This window comes from Hyperoodon ampullatus (assembly GCF_949752795.1).
Source record: "Hyperoodon ampullatus genome assembly, chromosome: X".
Classification (NCBI taxonomy): Eukaryota; Metazoa; Chordata; class Mammalia; order Artiodactyla; family Ziphiidae; genus Hyperoodon; species Hyperoodon ampullatus.
In genome coordinates, this window is record NC_136913.1 from 96,847,821 (window position 1) to 96,867,318 (window position 19,498).

At 37.2% G+C, this 19,498-nt stretch overlaps 1 protein-coding gene and 1 pseudogene across 2 annotated transcripts; one reads left to right on the top strand and one right to left on the bottom strand.

Moving 5' to 3' along the window:
• Nucleotides 1-245: 245 nt before the first annotated feature.
• On the top strand, nt 246-1,458 carry LOC307069479 (heterogeneous nuclear ribonucleoprotein A1-like; the record flags this gene model as incomplete). Its single annotated transcript, XM_079727855.1, has 1 exon — nt 246-1,458. One exon carries the CDS (start codon nt 246-248, stop codon nt 1,206-1,208), a length of 963 nt encoding a protein of 320 aa, XP_079583981.1. The 3' UTR covers nt 1,209-1,458.
• A 678-nt stretch (nt 1,459-2,136) lies between these two features.
• Nucleotides 2,137-3,077, bottom strand: LOC307069123 (heterogeneous nuclear ribonucleoprotein A1-like; annotated as a pseudogene). Its single transcript has one exon. The product of its transcript is annotated as a heterogeneous nuclear ribonucleoprotein A1-like (transcript).
• Nucleotides 3,078-19,498: the final 16,421 nt, after the last annotated feature.

Sequence of the window (19,498 nt, forward strand, 5' to 3'; positions counted from 1 at the left end):
ATTTTGTCCTTTATTCTATTAATATGGTATTTTTAATTGTTTGTGGGCTTTTTTTTGTAAAGACACACTTATTCAGTGTCATGATCAGACTATTACATTTAGCAATCAACAGCATGGGTGCAAAAAAAGAAAATCTACATTAAAACCCTTTGTTGGAGATACGTTTGGTAGATTACTCCTTTCTGCTCGTGGACGCCGCCGAGGAAGCATCGTTAACGTCTCCCCCGCCCCCCTCCACTGCCGTCATGTCTAAGTCAGAGTCACCCAAAGAGCCCGAACAGTTGCGGAAGCTCTTCATCGGAGGTTTGAGCTTTGAAACAACCGATGAGAGTCTGAGGAGCCATTTTGAGCAGTGGGGAACGCTCACAGATTGTGTGGTAATGAGGGATCCAAACACCAAATGCTCCAGAGGCTTTGGGTTTGTCACATATGCCACTGTGGAGGAGGTGGATGCGGCCATGAATGCAAGGCCACACAAGGTGGATGGAAGAGTTGTGGAACCAAAGAGGGCCATCTCAAGAGAAGATTCTCAAAGACCTGGTGCCCACTTAACTGTGAAAAAGATTTTTGTTGGTGGCATTAAAGAAGGCACTGAAGAACATCATCTAAGAGATTATTTTGAACAGTATGGGAAAATTGAAGTGATTGAAATCATGACTGATCGAGGCAGTGGCAAAAAGAGAGGCTTTGCTTTCATAACCTTTGATGACCATGACTCTGTAGACAAGACTGTCATTCAGAAATACCACACTGTGAATGGCCACAACTGTGAAGTAAGGAAAGCCCTATCTAAGCAAGAGATGGCTAGTGCCTCATCCAGCCAAAGAGGTCGAAGTGGTTCTGGAAACTTTGGTGGTGGTCGTGGAGGTGGTTTTGGTGGGAATGACAACTTTGGTCGTGGAGGAAACTTCAGTGGTCGAGGTGGCTTTGGTGGCAGCCGTGGTGGTGGTGGATATGGTGGCAGTGGGGATGGCTATAATGGATTTGGTAATGATGGAAGCAATTTTGGAGGTGGTGGAAGCTACAATTATTTTGGCAGTTACAACAATCAATCTTCCAATTTTGGACCCATGAAAGGAGGAAACTTTGGAGGCAGAAGTTCTGGCCCCTATGGTGGTGGAGGCCAATACTTTGCCAAACCCCGAAACCAAGGTGGCTATGGTGGTTCCAGCAGCAGCAGTAGCTATGGCAGTGGCAGAAGGTTTTGATTACTGCCAGGAAACAAAGCTTAGCAGGAGAGGAGAGCCAGAGAAGTGACAGGGAAGCTACAGGTTACAACAGATTTGTGAACTCAGCCAAGCACAGTGGTGGCAGGGCCTAGCTGCTACAAAGAAGACATGTTTTAGACAATACTCATGTGTATGGGCAAAACTCGAGGACTGTATTTGTGACTAATTGTATAACAGGTTATTTTAGTTTCTGTTCTGTGGAAAGTGTAAAGCATTCCAACAAAGGGTTTTAATGTAGATTTTTTTTTTTGCACCCATGCTGTTGATTGCTAAATGTAATAGTCTGATCATGACGCTGAATAAATGTGTCTTTCTTTTAAATGTGCTGTGTAAAAAAAAAAAAAACAAACCCTTTGTTGGAATGCTTTACATCTTCCACAGAACAGAAACTAAAATAACCTGTTATACAATTAGTCACAAATACAGTCCTCGAATACATACACTATCAAACGTAAAATAGATAGCTAGTGGGAAGCAGCCGCATAGCACAGGGAGATCAGCTCGGTGCTTTGTGACCACCTAGAGGGGTGGGAAAGGGAGGGTGGGAGGGAGGGAGATGCAGGAGGGAAGAGATATGGGGACATATGTATATGTATATGTATAACTGATTCACTTTGTTATAAAGCAGAAACTGACACACCATTGTAAAGCAATTATACTCTAATAAAGATGTTTAAAAAAAGTTATACAAATATAAAACAACAACAACAACAGCAAAAAACTAACAAATACAGTCCTCGAGTCCTTTTTGCCCATACACATGAGTATTGTCTAAAACGTCTTATTTGTAGCAGCTAGGCCCTGCCACCACTATGCTTGGCTGAATTCACAAATCTGTTATAAACTGTAGCTTCCCTGTCACTTCTCTGGCTCTCCTCTTCTGCAAAGATTTGTTTCCTGGCAGTAATTAAAACCTTCTGCCACTGCCATAGCTACTGCTGCCACTGGAACCTCCAGAGCCACCTTGGTTTCATGGTTTGGCAAAGTATTGGCTTCCACCGCCACAGGGGCCAGAACTTGTGCCTCCAAAGTTTCCTCCTTCTGTGGGTCCAAAATTTGAAGATTGTTGTAATTGCCAAAGTCACTGTAGCTTCCACCACCTCCAAAACTGCTTCCATCATTACCAAATCCATTATAGCCATCCTGCCACCATATCCACCACCACTGCAGCTGCCACCAAAGCCACCTCGACCACTGAAGTTTCCTCCATGACCAAAGCTGTCACTCCCACCAAAACCACGTCTGCGACCACCACCAAAGTTTCCAGAACCACAGTGATCTCTTTGGCTGGATGAAGCACCAGCCATCTCTTGCTTAGACAGGGCTTTCCTTACTTCCCAGTTGTGGCCATTCACAGTGTGGTATTTCTGAATGACAATCTTGTCTACGGAGTCATGGTCATCAAAGGTTACAAAAGCAAAGCCTCTCTTTTTGCCACTGCCTTGGTCAGTCATGATTTCAATCACTTCGATTTTCCCATACTGTTCAAAATAATCTCTTAGGTGATGTTCTTCAATGTCTGTTTTAATGCCACCAACAAAAAACTTTTTCACAGTTAAGTGGGTACCGGGTCTTTAAGAATCTTGAGACGGCCCTCTTTGGTTCCACAACTCTTCCATCTACCTTGTGTGGCCTTGCCTTCATGGCTGCATCCACCTCCTCCACAGTGGCATACGTGACAACTCTGGAGCGCCTGGTGTTTGGATCCTTCATTACCACACAGTCTGTGAGTGCTCCCCATTGCTTACAATGGCTCCTCAGACTGTCATTGGTTGTTTCAAAGTTCAAACCTTCAATGAAGAGCTTCTGCAGCTGTTCAGGCTCTTTGGGAGACTCTGACTTAGACATGATGGCAGTAGAGGGGGGAGACTTCAACGATGCTTACTTGGCAGCATCCATGGGCAGAAAGCTTCACTGTTTTTTTCTAAGATTTTTTTGATATGGACCATTTTTAAAGTCTTTATTGAATTTGTTACAATATTGCTTCTGTTTTATGTTTTGGTTTTTTGGCCGCGAGGCATGTGGGATCATGGCTCCCTGACCAGGGATCGAACCTGCACGCCCTGCATTGGAAGGTGAAATCTTAACCACTGGACCGCCAAGGAAGTCCCTAATTGTTTTTAATACTTCTCCAATTTGCATTTCTAGAACAGATCCAACTTTGTTGTGTTTTATAATCCTTTTTATATATTGCTGAATTCAGTGTGCTAATGCTTTTTAAGATTTCTTGCATGTGTATTCAGGAGAGATATCAGTCTGTAGTTTTCTTTTCTTCTGCTGTCTTTATATGTGTCTTTGGTATCAGAGTAATACTGGCCTCACAGAAGGAATTGGGAAGCACTTCCCACCTCCTCAATTGTTGAAAGAGTCTGTAAAGGATTGGTGTGATTTTTTTCCATTAAATATTTTATCCAATTTACCACAAAAGCCACATGAGCCTGGGCTTTGTGTGTGTGTGTGGGGGGGGATGATTTAAATTGCTGAATCCATTTCTTTACTTTTTTAAAAATCTATTTGCATATCATTTTTTGGTGAATACTGCTCATATTAGATAATACGTTGACCCTTGAACAACATGGGTTTGAATTGCATGGGTCTCCTTATACATGGATTTTCTTCAATAGTAAATACCACAGTACTACACGGTTGGTTCAGTCTGTGGATGCATATACGGAGGAACTGCAGATGCAGAGGAATGGCGAATATGGACAGCTGTCTATAAAGTTATATGTGGATTTTCAATGCATGGAGGATCAGCGCCCCAACTCCCCATGTTGATCAAGGGTCAACTGTATGTTTTAACAATTCTTGATTCTGATTTTGCCTCCTGATGGTTGTTATCATTATTTTCTTGGTTGTTTACTAACTTGCCTGAACTAAGTTTATGACCTCTGTCTCCACTATAATGTGGGGCTGCTGATGTCTCTGCTAAGACTTTTTTCTCTTGCTTTTATTTTTAAAGACTAGCTTCCTCAGGGTTGCTCCTATATCTGCATAGCTCAGTGTTAAGGTTTTGCTCAAACACCTCCAGCCAGTATACATCCATTATCTGCTGATGAGTCTGTGGTTGGACTGGGGAACACATTCAAGCTTCAAAGTGCTTGCAAGTCTGCTCCAGCTTTTATTTTCTCCTGGTCTCTCTTGCTTCTCATAGGCATGTAGGCCAGGGATGTATGCACATGTACACAGGATATGTGGATTGCCTATCAAGTCCACTATGGCTGTCTCCCTTCCTGGATTTCCCTGTTACATCCCCTGGTAGTCTGCTGGCCCAGTGCCTGCCTCAAACAGTCCTGCAGCCTCAGGCTAGCAGTCCTTCTTACTCACTTGCCACTGAGATCTGACAATGCTCTAAATCAAGTGACTTCCTTTCAGCAGCAGCAGTGGCAACAGCAAAGCGGCTAGCTTTTATTTTACAGCCTGCCTCACCATGGTTGAACTACTGTGCCAACAAAGCTGGAGTGGGGAGTGGTGGTGGTGATAAGTGGTAAGTTGGAGCAAGTCCAGTGTATTAGTCAGGATTCTCCAGAGAAACAGAACCAATAGGATATAGACAGATAGATGGATAGACAGATAGAGACTTATTATGAGAGATTGGCTCACATGATTAGGGAGGCTGAGAAGTCCCATAATCTGTTGTCTGCAAGCTGGAGGTCCAGGAAAGCTGATGGTGCAGTTCCGGTCCAAACTCAAAGGCCTGAGAACCACGGGAGCCAATAGTGTAAGTCCAAGTCTGAGTTTGAAGGACCATGAACCAGGATCATCAACATCTGAGGGCAGGAGAAGATGGATGTCCCAGCTCAAGCTGAGCAAATCTGCCGTTCCTCTGCATTTTTGGCCCTCAGTAGATTGAATGATATCTACCCGTACTGGTGGGGAAATCTTCTTTACTCATTCTACTGATTCAAATGCTAATCTCTTCCAGAAACACCTTCACAGATACACTCAGAAATAATGTTTTATCAGCTATCTGTGCATCCTTCAGTTCAATCAAGTTGACAAAGAAAATTAACCATCACACTCAGGCAAGTACACTTGCTCTGTTCTTACCCAAAGTTCAGAAGTTCTAGGTTTGTTCTAGCCTTGGGTTAATTTCCAGAGTGTTGAAATGGTTGTTTTTGACAATTTGTTCAACTTTTTAGTTGCTCTGCACATAGGCATAAATCCCCTAAACTCAAGAATTTATTTACTCAAATACAGGAGGATTCTCTTCATCAAGGTCAAAGAAACTCTTCCAACTGAGGGAGACATCAGTCTCTGACCAGCATCAGTGCAAGATACAATAGTAATACTGACCTGGAGATTTTTCTACTGTTTTACAATACAGCCTTTGATCCAAACATATGAAGAAGGGAACTAATATTTAATAGAAAATGGACATCAGCTTTGGTGTACACTTTGCTGATATGATTTGAACTTGGAGCCATGTGAGCAAATCTAGATGGCAGAAGAAGCAAACAGAGGGTCATATGTCTGGGGAATGAGAAAGAGAAATTAGGAAAGAAAGAGAGAAGAATATGAAAAGAGTCTAATGATTTTTCCAAAGGGCTCTTTATACCCAGATAGATTTTCCAATTATTTTTAAATCCTTCAAAAGCAAGAACAATCTTTCATGTGTTGTAAAATGCTTTAATGTAATGTCAGTACTGCACATGTGTCAAATTAAAATACTGTAATATTCACTAGCTCCAACGGTCTGGGTAGTACTGAAGGCTAGGTTTGTTAGTATTTTATGGCCATGAAGCCAAATTCTAACTCTGTAATGTAATGTTAGTGTGTCCTCCTCAATCTAGAAGATGGGGCATTGAGACACTGACACTAACAAAATTTCAGCCACACAAGAGTCAGATTTTCTGACCTTCACTTATGTAAACAATATCTAAAAGCAGGCATGTTAGGAGCCAAAGATTGATGAGCTGCCAAAATGCTGAGTATTTGTTATATAATGTGGAATAGCATCTAGGAATATCTATACCATTTTTAAAATACTCAGGAGACTTAAATTTGTTAAAAATCATTGAATTATACACTGAAACGGGTGAATTATATGATATGTAAAATATGCCTCAATAATGTTACTAAAAATACCCAGGAGACTGAGAAGAAAACATATTTTTCAAATATGGAGTTTGAAAAATATACAGATGCAAAATAAAGTCAATTATAGTCCCAAAAAAAGGCAATCTGTTAGGTATTACAGATATTTAATTCAAATAGATGTCTTACACAGCTGCATTTTAAGGTAGGTGAAACATGCCACTTTAGAAATAAATGTATTAATGAAATGTTAGATGCAATTAGAACTCTAGCTATTCAGGAATAAAATTTTCAACAAATCCTTTTTTTAAATTTTTCTTGAACTTTTACTATCACTTATATTTTCAGAAATTTGCAGCTCATGTAACCAGCCTATGAATGACTTTCACCTTGACCACAGATTTATTTGTATGGAAAAACACAACAGTATTTGCTAAATATATTCAATATCTTCCACCTAATTAGTACCTCAGGGAAGGTTGTTTATAAACAGAAAACAATAAGGGACACGTTAAATATCCCCAGCAGTACTCTCTGCATACTATCAGCTTTAGAAATAAAGAAGACAGTTTGCATTTTAAGCAATAAACCAGCTAGCTACCAGACTGCCATTAAGTATAAGGGATCCAACTAGATAAACGTGGGATTCATGGGGAAATAACATTATCTGCAGCTTTATACACTGGACAAATGAACATGGTTCCCTTTAGCTTCAAATTAGAAATATGTGTAGAGGGCAACATGGAAATAGATACTATTATTTCTGTTTTTGATATTAATTTAAAAAAGAATGTTATAAAAGTGTTTCACACTTGATACTAAATACATCTCAACTTTGCACATCCCCCACCTTCCTACAATCACTGCCAAGTGACTACCTAGTATCCATTTACTGGGATCACAATAGAAATCAGCCATTAATTAGGGAGCATTTGGCTCAAGGGACTTGTAATGGGTTGCAGAGAATTGCACATCATGCTTCACATGCAGATGAGGTTGCCATCTGGTGGATTTTCTCTAACTATAAGCTAACAACATTTATAGGTAAAAGCAGAATAATCCTTTTCTAGATGGGCAAAGCTGCCACTTTTAGAAAACATCTGGTTTCTTTGAACATTTATTAAGTGTCCATTTTGTGATTTGCTCTGAATGGGTGCCTGTTTTTTGTAACTTAAATATGAGGGAAAAATACCACGAAAGCAAGTATATTAAAACTTCAGATTTAAAAGGTAAAAAATGTGGGATGAAAAAAGATATTCCATGCAAATAGTAACCAAAACAGAGCAGGAGTGGCTACACTTAGATAAAATAAACTTTCAGCTGAAGTCTTTCACAAGATACAAGAAAGTCACTATATCGTGATAAAGGGGTCAGTTCAGAAATGGCAATACAATAATAGTAGGGGACTTTAATATCCCACTTTCAATATTGCATAGGTCATCTAAATAGAAAATCAATAAGGAAAGAGTGGTTCTGAACAACACTATAGACCAAATGGACCTAACAGACATATACAAAATGTTCTATCCAACAGCACCAAAATACACATTCTTCTCAAGCACACATGGAACATTCTCCAGGACACATCTTATGTTGCGCCACAAAGCAAGCCTTAGTAAATTTAAGAAGATTGAAATCCTATCAAGTATCTTTTGCAACCACTAAGGCATAAAACTAGAAACCAATAACAGGAGGAAAACTGAAAAATTCACAAATGTGTGGAAATTAAATAATATACTCTTGAACAACCAATGAGTCAAAGAAGAAATCAAAAGGTAAATCAGAAAGTGTCTTGAGACAAATGAAAACAAAAACACAACATACCAAAATTTATGGGATGTAGCAAAAGCAGTTCTAAGGGGAAAGTTCAAAACAATAAATACCTACATTAAGAAAAAAGAACGATCTCAAATAAACAACATAACTTTACACCTCCAGGAAATTAGAAAAAGAAGAACAAACTTAGCCCAAAGTTAGAAGAAGGAGAAAATAATAAAAATTAGGGCAGGAATAAATGAAATAGAGACTAGAATGACAATAATAAAACAAAAAATCAATGAAACCAAGAGTCGGTTTTTGAAAGATAAACAGAATTTACCAACCTTTAGATAGACTAACCAAAAAGAAAAGAGAGCGGATTCAAAAGGTAATAAATGTGACTTTTTTATTTAGCAAATTCTTGCTAAACAAAATTTTGTCACGCTAATATTAAAAATGTCTAGAAGTAAGATCTATGACATCACATTGGTTCTGTTTTAAATGTCAAAGTGACTTCTGATATTAAGTATGCCTTTACCTAACAGCCTTACCATGGGGATTCAGGAGCAGATATATGCCAGAACTATAAACAGTTCCTTCTCTAACTTACTCTAATACAAAATGACTGTTGATTCAAATATCACCACCCAGCTTATCTAGTTTTACTCTTCTCTCCTTCTTTTCCCTAATGACAGGGATAGTATTGGGTTGTTGTAGGGATGAGAGCACCTACCAAATAGATTTTTAATACATCTCAGTAAATATGAGAAGTGGGTATTTCGTTTCTTTGTTTGTTGTTGTTGTGTGTGTGTTTTTTCTTTTACTGAAGTCCTATCTACTTTTCCACCCTGATGATTTCAATTAACACTACCATGTTCGCATGAAATAACCTACATCAAAGTTAGTTTTAAAAAAGAAATCAGGGCTTCCCTGGTGGCGCAGTGGTTGAGAGTCCGCCTGCTGATGCACGGGACACGGGTTCGTGCCCCGGTCCGGGAAGATCCCACACGCCGCAGAGTGGCTGGGCCCGTGAGCCATGGCCACTGAGCCTGCGCATCAGGAGCCTGTGCTCCGCAATGGTAGAGGCCACGGCAGTGAGAGGCCCGCATACCGCAAAAAAAAAAAAAAAAAAAAAAGAAATCAGCAAGCAAATACATACATATGTATATACATAAAATATCAATACAAATTTAATACAAATATTAATACAAATGTAGTGACTACTCCAGGAAATATGACATCACAATTGCAAATGTGATGTTATATGAATGGGCATTTGTGATTTGGGATAAAATTTCCTTTACAGTAAGATGATGCAAATAGTTTTTGTATGTATAAGTGAGGCAACGAGCTCTGGAAACCAGTTAGATGACAAGAATAGGCTCTGGTAATGCAGATACTAATGTTGAAAATACATGTGAAGAGTTATATATTTCATGAAATAGGAGGGGATAAAAGCAATACAGATAAATCAATGTGTTTATATAATGGAACTTAATTATTTTACTAAATTGAAATTTTAAATAACCTAAGTAGATATTTAACTCATTCATTTATATCCCTAAACATTTTTATAATCCAGTTGACAAGAAAAACTTTTTGATATCTTCTTATTGAGGTCTCCTTATATTTGAGGATATATAACACATGCTGATGACTACATAATCTGCATCTCTAGCCTAGCCCTTTCTCTTGAACTCCAGACTCAGATACCTAAATATCTCCTAGACATCTCTACTACCATGTTCCACAAAAGAGACAGCAGAGCTAAATGGTTAGGAATGCAGACTAGGGGTTAAACAGACTGGGTCCAACTCCTGATTCCATCATTTACCAGATGTGTAACTTTGGACAAGTTACTTCATTTCTCTGATTCTCAGTTTCCTCATTTGTAAAATGGGGATATAAATAGTACTGATCTTATAGGATTAGTGTGAAAATTAAATGAAATATATACCTAGTACACTTGGCTGAATGTACTCTATTAAACAATAAATAAGTTATACATTCCACTATAAGAAACACATGCACATATATCTCATTGAAACCAGTAATTTTCTCCCTTGGTGTGCCTTAGCTGGCAGCTCTTTTTCTAGACTTGCTGTACCTGAACTGGTTTTAATGATGTTTTGCAGCAGTTGTCAAAGGTTAGCATGTATGAATAGTATACAAAGGAACACATAGATATGGAACGTTACCTACAAAATTCATTCTGTTTATACTGCAAGTTGGCAAAACAGAAAAATCAAAATATATTGCATCATTCACATGGTATTTGTCACATAATACCATATACAATATAGCAGTTCTTTTGTATATGTCTTACCTTCAACACTAGATTATGAGCTTCTTGATAAACAGCAGTTTAGGCATTTTTAATATCCTTTCTCCCATAATGCTAATCACAATGCCTTGCAGAGAGTAGGTACTCAGTAGATATCAATCAAGTAAGGAGAAAGAAATATACCTTGTCCTTTTGCAATAAAAAATGCAAATTTTTCAATCTTAAACAATTGGCAGGCTGAAATATATTTTACTAATCTTTGGGAGAATTAATTATTTAAATTCTCATTTCCTCTCCAGATTATTTCCTTTAATCCTAGACCAATTTTATAAATGTTCCAGACCTATGCATTCTTGGTAGTTTGTTTGACTGAATGTGTATTAAATCATCACAGGTTGCTATTATCTAGGAGTTTTTGTGAAAGTTTGATCACTTGGAAACATCAGCCATATTGCTTTAAAAAAAAAACACGTTTAAAATTTATAGTAATGCTTTGGCAGGTTTCTCTCTCTTCTCTTTCTCCTTTTATTCCATATCCTCTCTTACAAAATATTTGATGGTATATTTTGCAAAACAGTGAACTATTGGAATCAAAACTCCTGCTTGAAGTTCCAAATTATTAACCTTCAAATTCAAGCACCGAAGATGAACTATTTAGTATTAACATACTGAAAGAACAGCAAAAAGCAGGGATAGTATACAGAATTATGCCATGAATATAAATAAGTCTAGAGCACTTGGGAAGGGGAGGAATGGGAGAGGGAAAGGAAATGAGACTATTATGACTCTTTGGAGACATTCTTCCGCCTTTCCTCCTCCTTACCTATTTAACCTTCCATTTTTACTGTTTAAGTTCATTTGTCAAATAATCACTAAACATGTATATGAAATAATTCACAAAACGTGTTTAGCACAGTTACTGACACACAGTAAACACTCAGTAAAGGTTAATAAATATTAGCGATTAGTATTATGATTGTGTTCAGTCCCACTTCTTTGCTCTTACATTGACCTCTTTCCCCAAATTTACATATAGGCAGGGTGTGTGGTCAGGGTTGGAATAGAGGAGGACCAGGCAGACTCTTTTTTTAACACTTAAGGTCTGTCTGAATAATATTTTTAAAATAGTGTCTGGAATTCACTCATTTCATGAAATCTACATTAAATTCCCGGCTCCATCTCTCCAATCAGGAGTCTTTCCAACTAGGCACTAAATGGCATACTTCTTAAGGTTCCCCAATGAGGGCAATTAATGTCTAGAGGCAATTTTTCATAAAAATGCATTCTGTATCTAAAAACACTAGACAAGTCTGTATATCTTATGTTTGTGTATCCAATTAAATTACCTATAATTTTAAGTACTTGAAAGTTGATATAACAGTTTTCTGTAGCAACAGACCTTTTACAGTACAGTGAATAGTCATATATATGGCTTATATATTATAGAACTACTTATTTCACGTTTCTCAAAAACAGATTTTCTTTTTGCAAGTGGGCTTCTTAGTCTTCCACCTTTAATGTTATTAGCTTGGACTGCATTATTTCTCCATATAGAGTGTGCTATAAGACTTCCAGTTAAACAAGGCAGATTAGAAACATGCATTCATCTCTGCACCTGCATGAAGCTCCACTAAAATGACAGTAAAGGAATTTTTTTTAAAAAGGTATAAATAGAGAAGGACAAAGAGAACAGGAGAGAAGACAACAGCAGACAAGCAAAGTTGACAAAACTTTAGAAGCTGGAAAGCAATAGATGAGATGAATGTTAAGCTTACTTAACAAACTGGAAAAAGCTGAAACCTAAGGCTGGTGGTGATGAGTTGTTTTTACAGTTACTCAATATCTCTGAAATACAGGTTGAAGGGAGAGCTAAAAAGAGGAGGATTGATTGAAAGTATGTATAAGGAAAAATTAGGTCCCGAAAGCTCCTTATCCATTCAAACAAGATTCAAGTTTTAATACAGCATTCTATTTCACTGCTTGGAGGGTCAATGGGTGCTTCTTGCTGTTAAAGAAGCTTGCTGACTTAGTTGAAAGAAAAACAATGATTTCAGTTAAAAAAAAAGATTCAAGTTTTATTTTCTATGGTAATTAAAACATCTTTCCAGAAAAGAAGCTCTAGTGTTGGAAACAATAGGCATAGCTGAGGGCTGGATTGTGAACTTTAGTGAAAATGGGGATTGAATCTCTATTTACTAAATAGTAAGATTGCTCTCTGTCACCTTTCTGCTGGCTGATTTCTAAGATATTTTCAGCTGAGCAGACTGGAGGATTCTGTAGAAGCTGACCAACACAAGTGTAAAGCCCTACAGACACTGATATTTGGGGTCTCCCATTAAAAAGATTGAATTTCTTTCCAGTTACTCCCCAGTGAAGCTCAACAATCCATAAGTCCCAACAATGGAGACAGAACTTCTTTTTTGTGCCTCACTCTTAAATATTTATGGCTGACCAAATCCCTAGATATTTGAGTAAATTTTCTAAAATGAAAGACAGAGATCAAAACAACAACAGCAGCAGCAACAAAAGTCAAAGAGAAAAGAAACAAAACTATAATAACATCTTCAGAGAAATGAGGTGATACTAAATTCAAGATACAAGAACAGTGTTCTGTAAAAATGGAACTTTCAATGAATGAGAAAGAGCTCTTAGGAATTCAAAATATAGTAGTAATCTTAAAAATCAATAGAAGATTAAAAATTTTAAATTGATGAGCTCTCTTAGAAAGTAGAACAAAAAGAAAAAGAAATGGAAAATAGAGAAAAGATGAGAAAGTTCAAGGATTCAGTACTGGAGGGCCAAATTGGACCAAAAGAAGTTCCAGAAAGAGAGGACAGAAAAAGCAGAAGGAAGGAAATTACTAAAGAAATAACACAAGGAAAATTCCTAGCACTGCAGGATATGAATATACAGATTACAAAGGTCTATCATGTATCCAGAACAGTGAATGAGAAAATAATTCTCAGTAACATACATCATAGTGAAATTTCAGAAGATAGAATAAACAAACGATTTTAGAAGCTTCCTGAGAGAAAAAAAACAGGTCATATACAAAGTATCACAAATAATATTAGGAACAAACTTCTAAACTGTATCCCTAAAATCAAGAAGACAAGTTTTTAGGGAAAAATCATTTCCAACTGTGATAGGATGAATAATGCCTCCCTCCAAAGATGTCCTGGTCATAATCCCTGGACCTGTGGATATGTTACCTTACATGGTAAAAGGGATTTTGCAGATGTGATTAAGTTAAGGATCTTGAGATGGGTGATTATTCTGGATCTTCTGGGTAGGACCAATGTAATTAAAAGAATTATCATAACAGGGAGGCAAGAAAACCAAAGTAAAAAAAAGGAGATGTGAAAACTGAAGCATGGGTTGGAGTGATATGTTTTGAAGATACAGGAAGAAGCCATGAGCCAAGGAATGCAGGTGGCCTGTAGAAACTGGAAAAAGGAAGGAAAAGGATTCTCCTTTAGGGCCTCTAGAAGGAAACAGCCTTGCTAACACCTTGACTTTAGCCCACTGAAAATGAATTCAGATTTCTGGTCAAAATAGAATAAATTTTTGTTGTTTTGAGCCACTAAGTTTGGGGTAATTCGTTACAGCAGCAATAGGAAACTAACAAACCAACCTAGAATTCTATATCAGTCTAACAACTGGATGAGAGATTAGAACAAGGTGTTTTCAGACATGCAAAAATCTCGAAAAAATTTATCATCTTTCTCAGGAAGTTATTGGAGGATATTTGTCCACCAAAATGAGGAAGTTAAAGGAAAAGTGAGGGGAACATAGGGTATAGAAAATGAGATCCAATACAAGAGAAAGGCAAAAGGAATTTTCAAGATAACAGTGAAAGGATACCCCAGGAAGACAGCTATTCAGAAAGATAAACCAGCTCAAACTGAAACAGGATAAAAATCCCTATCACAGACATCTTTAATTTAAAAAAATGAAAGTTATAGTTACCCTGATGTATTTGAACATACAGAGAGGAGCTGTATGGATTTCTTGGGAAGACCTGTTTGGGTATGAGTAAGTGATAGATTCAGAAAAAAGAATCCTAAGCAAATAAAAATTAAATAAAATGTAGCAGAACAAAATTTTTATAGGATAGGAAATGTAATAACAAACTCAATACATGGTTAAACTCAATAATGTTTACAAAGTCATATTAATATAATCACTGAATATTGATTTTACCAAAAATTTGGGGAGGAAGGGAAGTATGTGTTTATGGGTACATAAGAGAGTCAAATTGCCACCTTTCATAATAGAAAGTCAATAGATATTATCTAAAAAGCTGAAAAATCAAGAAATAGCTGTGGAAAATGAATGTTGCCTGCCATTTCAGTAAACAAAGGGTGTTGCAGCCATCAAACCATCAGCCACTGCAGCCCCCCCACCAACGGTGCACCCTGAGGGGAACTGAGAATGGAGAAAAGATGGATACTGGCCCCAAATAGTTAAGATGCATATCAAAGGAATAATTTTGATGAGCCCAGACTCTTGCATCTTCCCATACATAGAAAAGCGCTAAATTCATTACCTTGAGATGTCTGTTTTTTTGTGATTATCAGTAACTTTTGATATTTGACTACATGTTTTTTTTGCTTTTAGCAAAAACTGCTATATATCCTGGCTCCTCCCTTACCTCTTTGGAACAGTTCCTCAGAGCTATCTGAGAGGCTGTTTCCCAGGCTACAGTCCTCAATAACATCCCAGAATAAAACATAACTTGCAACTTTCAGGTTGTGTGTTTTTCTTCAGTTGACATAGCAATATAAGCATGTTATCGATACATAGAAACATGGTAGTAAATATTATAGGGAATAGCTAAAATTGTTTAAAGTTATTGTCCTTTGGAGTAAGAATCAGGAACGGAGAGGGATAGGACAGAGAACTATTGTTTTTTACTGTACTATTTTAAAAAAAAACTATCTACATGGCATCAATTTAATAAAATTAAAATTTTACTTTAAAAGTGAGTTATTCCCATGAACAATACATTTTTGTGCTTAGCTTAATTCATCTAAGATGCATTGTTGGCATATTCTAATCTAGAAAGCACAGTTTTTAAGATAGGTAAAAATCCTCTTACATATATTGGCACATTTGCACTTACTCAATTCTTGAGGGATACAAATAAAAATTGTTGCTATGACCTACAGGGCTTGTTTAACTCTCTAATCTCATTGCATGCCACCGATTCCTTTGCCTATTATGCTCTAGCTACACTGTCCTTTTTCATTTCTCTTTTCAAACAAGAAAAGCACCTTTCCTGATGACCTGTCCACAGTCTATTCACTTTGCTTGGAAGGCTATTCCCTCAGTCTTCTCCTGGTTGGCTCCTTATCTTTCAAGCCTCAGCTTAAATGTCACTTCCCCAGAGAAGCTTTCTTTGACCGTTGAATCTAAAGTCGGTTCCCACGCCACCCCACTCCTCCTGTTATTCTCTCTTGCATTGCTCAGTTTTTTATTGCACTTTATCACAACATATTTGCATGCTTGTGTGTTTTCATTAGATTCTAAGCTGTCTAGTCTATCTGTGTGTAGCAGAGGGATTGTACATAGTAAGTGCTCAATGAATATTTTTGAATTAATTTGTTTTTATTAAGTGATCTGTCCATACCTCTGATATTTATAAAGAATGGAATGTTATATTCTGTAGTTTTTGCTATAAGTTAGCAAAAATTAGATAGAGAATTAAGTAAGAACAAAATAAAACAACTCAGACCTTTTTGAAAACTTGAGTTCTTGAAAAACATCCAAGTCTTAACATCTTTTGTCTCATCTGAGTACTAGCCCTCTATCATATAATGGATTCTAAACCATGTCTGGTATTATGTCTCATTCAGTATAGTCTCCTTTAATCAAACATTTTAGCATTTGTGATTAAGCTGATTATGATAAGTTTATGCAACAGGGGCTTAATTAACATCACTGATCCATACAGGAGGCATATACTCATATAATTAGGATCACATAAATGTCTTTTCCTTCTTCCAAAAAGACAGATTAACAAGAGAACAACAAACAGAAGTTTACTAACATGTGCATCAGACATACACTACATGTACTCAATGATGAGTAACTGAAAGGGGTGGTTAGAGCTTGACCTAATGCAGCAGCTTAAAATAACAAAAAATTCTTAGAGAACTGACAAGACAAAGGAAATGGACTTTGAGTATTTTGGGTGGCAAATTGGGGGAAGGTAAATATATGAGGGAACTAACGGATCATAAGAGCTAGTTAGTAAAGTTTGTTATGTAGGTTCCTCTGATGCTGATTCCAGGCTGTAAGGGTCTAGAGCTGTCTCTGGTGGTTAACTTCTGTCCTTCCTGGTACAGAGGGGAGGTGCATACCCTTACAACTACTGCTTTTAGGCAAATAAGAGTAGGGCAGAGAGTTTTTCTTGTATCTGCTTCTTCTCAGTTGCCTTCAGCTCAAAATAATTCTTATGTCAAAGTGCCATATTTTGCAGTAGCATATTCTGCTGTTTAAAATTAAACAATTTTCTTTATGGTTCTCCAAAAATTGACTCTATTATAGTAAAATTTTGATTTGACCAGTGTAGGCAAGAAATAATTATTTTTGTGTCCCTAACAGTAAGACAATTACCATCAATAATATTTGGAAGGGGGAGGAGGAAAGGGAGAGTCAAGTTCTGGCAACTCTTCAAGAACACAATGGATCCACAAAGCAGATTTGTGGAAACATTAAAAACAAATGTTTTATAATATGCAACTTCTCAGCTTTGATAAAAGACATTTACTTTAATAATAAAGGATATATAGAAACTTTTGATGAATGATGAAAAATTAAAGAAATAAATCTAAACACAATAGTTAGGCAGCTCAAGGATTCTATAATGTGCTGTGTTTAAAAGATTAAGAAACATTTCTGGTTTATCAGACTTTAAAAGTCATATTGCTGTTATTACTTTATACTATAATATAGATACCAATACTGTAGGCTCATCATTAAAGGATAAGTCTGCATAGTATGCCTTGACAAGCATCTGGAGGGTTGGATTCAACCCTCTGCTATTATTATCTTGGGAAAAAATCACAATCTATTTGAATCTCTGTTTACTGTTCATAAAATAAAACCAATGAATTCCATGGTTTCTTAATTCTAAAAGTCCACAGGACTTCGCTCGTGGTGCAGTGGTTAAGAATCTGCCTGCCAATGCAGGGGACACAGGTTCGATCCCTGGTTCAGGAAGATCCCACATGTCACGGAGCAACTAAGCCCATGTGCCACAACTACTAAGCCTGTGCTCTAGAGCCCACGAGCCACAGCTACTGAAGCCTGGGCGCCTAGAGCCCGTGCTCCACAACAAGAGAAGCCACTGCAATGAGAAGCCCGCGCACTGCAATGAAGAGTAGCCCCCGCTCGCTGCAACTAGAGAAAGCCCGTGCGCAACAATGAAGACCCAACACAGCCAAAAATAAATAAATAAATAAAATTAATTAAAAAAGTAAGTCCACAAAACTTTGATCAGCCTATGAACAAAACCATATATTCTTGAGATAGAAAAGGCACTATGTTTTATTTATCGTTGTATTCCCCACAGGGCTTAGCATGGTACCTAATAATGTAACTCTTTTTTAGTTCAATAAACATTTATTTTACGTCCCTAGGTTCCAGGGACAGCACTAAATTCTGGGAATTCAGAGATGACTTAGACATGGTCTCCACTCTTTCAGGATTTTATGGTCCAGAGGAAGAAAAAAGTATATAGGTAATTTAAACATCAAGAATTATGACAGAGGTAGGCAAAGAACAATATTTGCACATAATGCACATACCTTACAAGGGTCAGAGAAGGGCTTCCTGGAGGAACTTGCGCCTCTGCTGAATCTTGAAGGATTAGCTAACCATATTGATGGGGAGGGAGAGGAAACAGCAAGAGCAGAAACAAAAAAAATATAAAAAGAATATGAATAAATTAATATGGCATTCATCACAATTTCATTCTGAATTATTTAAAAAATAAAATAGATCCTCATTTATATAAAACCAATATGAAACCACCCTAATCATAAGGATAACTAATGCTACTTTATTTTCCATATTTCCTTTAGATTCTCAGCAATAGCTCCGTGTTTATTTTATCTGGGCAAGTATATACGATATTTCTTCTAAAACGCATGTCAGAAAAGCTGGGTTTCATATGTCATGAAAAACTGGAAGATTTTGAAAGGGGAGGAAGAAAAGGATTACTGGGTAGCTTACGGAAGGCTGGGCATTGCCTAGTATATCCTTCCTGGTTATCTGACTCTACTGTTCTGAGCCTTTCATTAGATTAGAAAGAGTCCTGGAAATCTTGCCTCAGTCCACTGGTGCTGTCTGAAAGTTATCTAAGTGATGTCAACTCAGAAGTCTATTCTTTGAAGTGGCAATCATGTGAAGTACCTGGTACGGTCCTTTTCCATGAGGCTCTGAGATTGTTCTTCTTTGTTGAAGATACAAATTCTAGCCTGTAGTAGAATCTTCGGGTAAGCTTTAGAGTAAAACCAGAACATTAAGAGATTTAATGGCTGTGGTTAATTTATTACTATTGCCAATTCTAGCAAAATAGAGGAGTAAAATTCCGTATTGGAGTCCAGTATGTAACTATTTCATAGGAGTTTTGATGAGGGTTATTCCTGAAGGTAAAACAGTATTATGGAGGGCACATCTGTCATGGAGGGCACTGACAAATTGCTGGGGACTTCCCGTAAAGCATGCAATTTCTGAAATTTTTATACTAATATTTTACCAAACGAACGTAATTTAGGAAAGGCTGAATGTCCCTTCTGATCTGACAACTTTTCCCATGCAACTTTGCTATAGTAACAAATTAAACAAACGTAATTATTTCCAGTATCTTTTTTTATAAGGTGGCAGCGCAAATCTTTGTGATTCCAAGGCCCTCTGAGAAGTCTTAGAGGTTTTATGCATAAAAGTTTTCGTTTTATGTATGTAATATATTCTGAAAATTTTATTTTATGTGTCCTAAATTTAGGAACTGATTTTGGGAAGACAAAATTAAGGGTTGTCAGAGGAGATTTGGTCACTTGATTAGGTAGGATCATGAGTGACTGAGAAACAATGCTTCCCTTCCTATTTAATCCAAGTACAAATAATGCATTTAAAAAAATACAATGTAACACTATTGTAAGTGAAGAGTCGCGTTCTATGG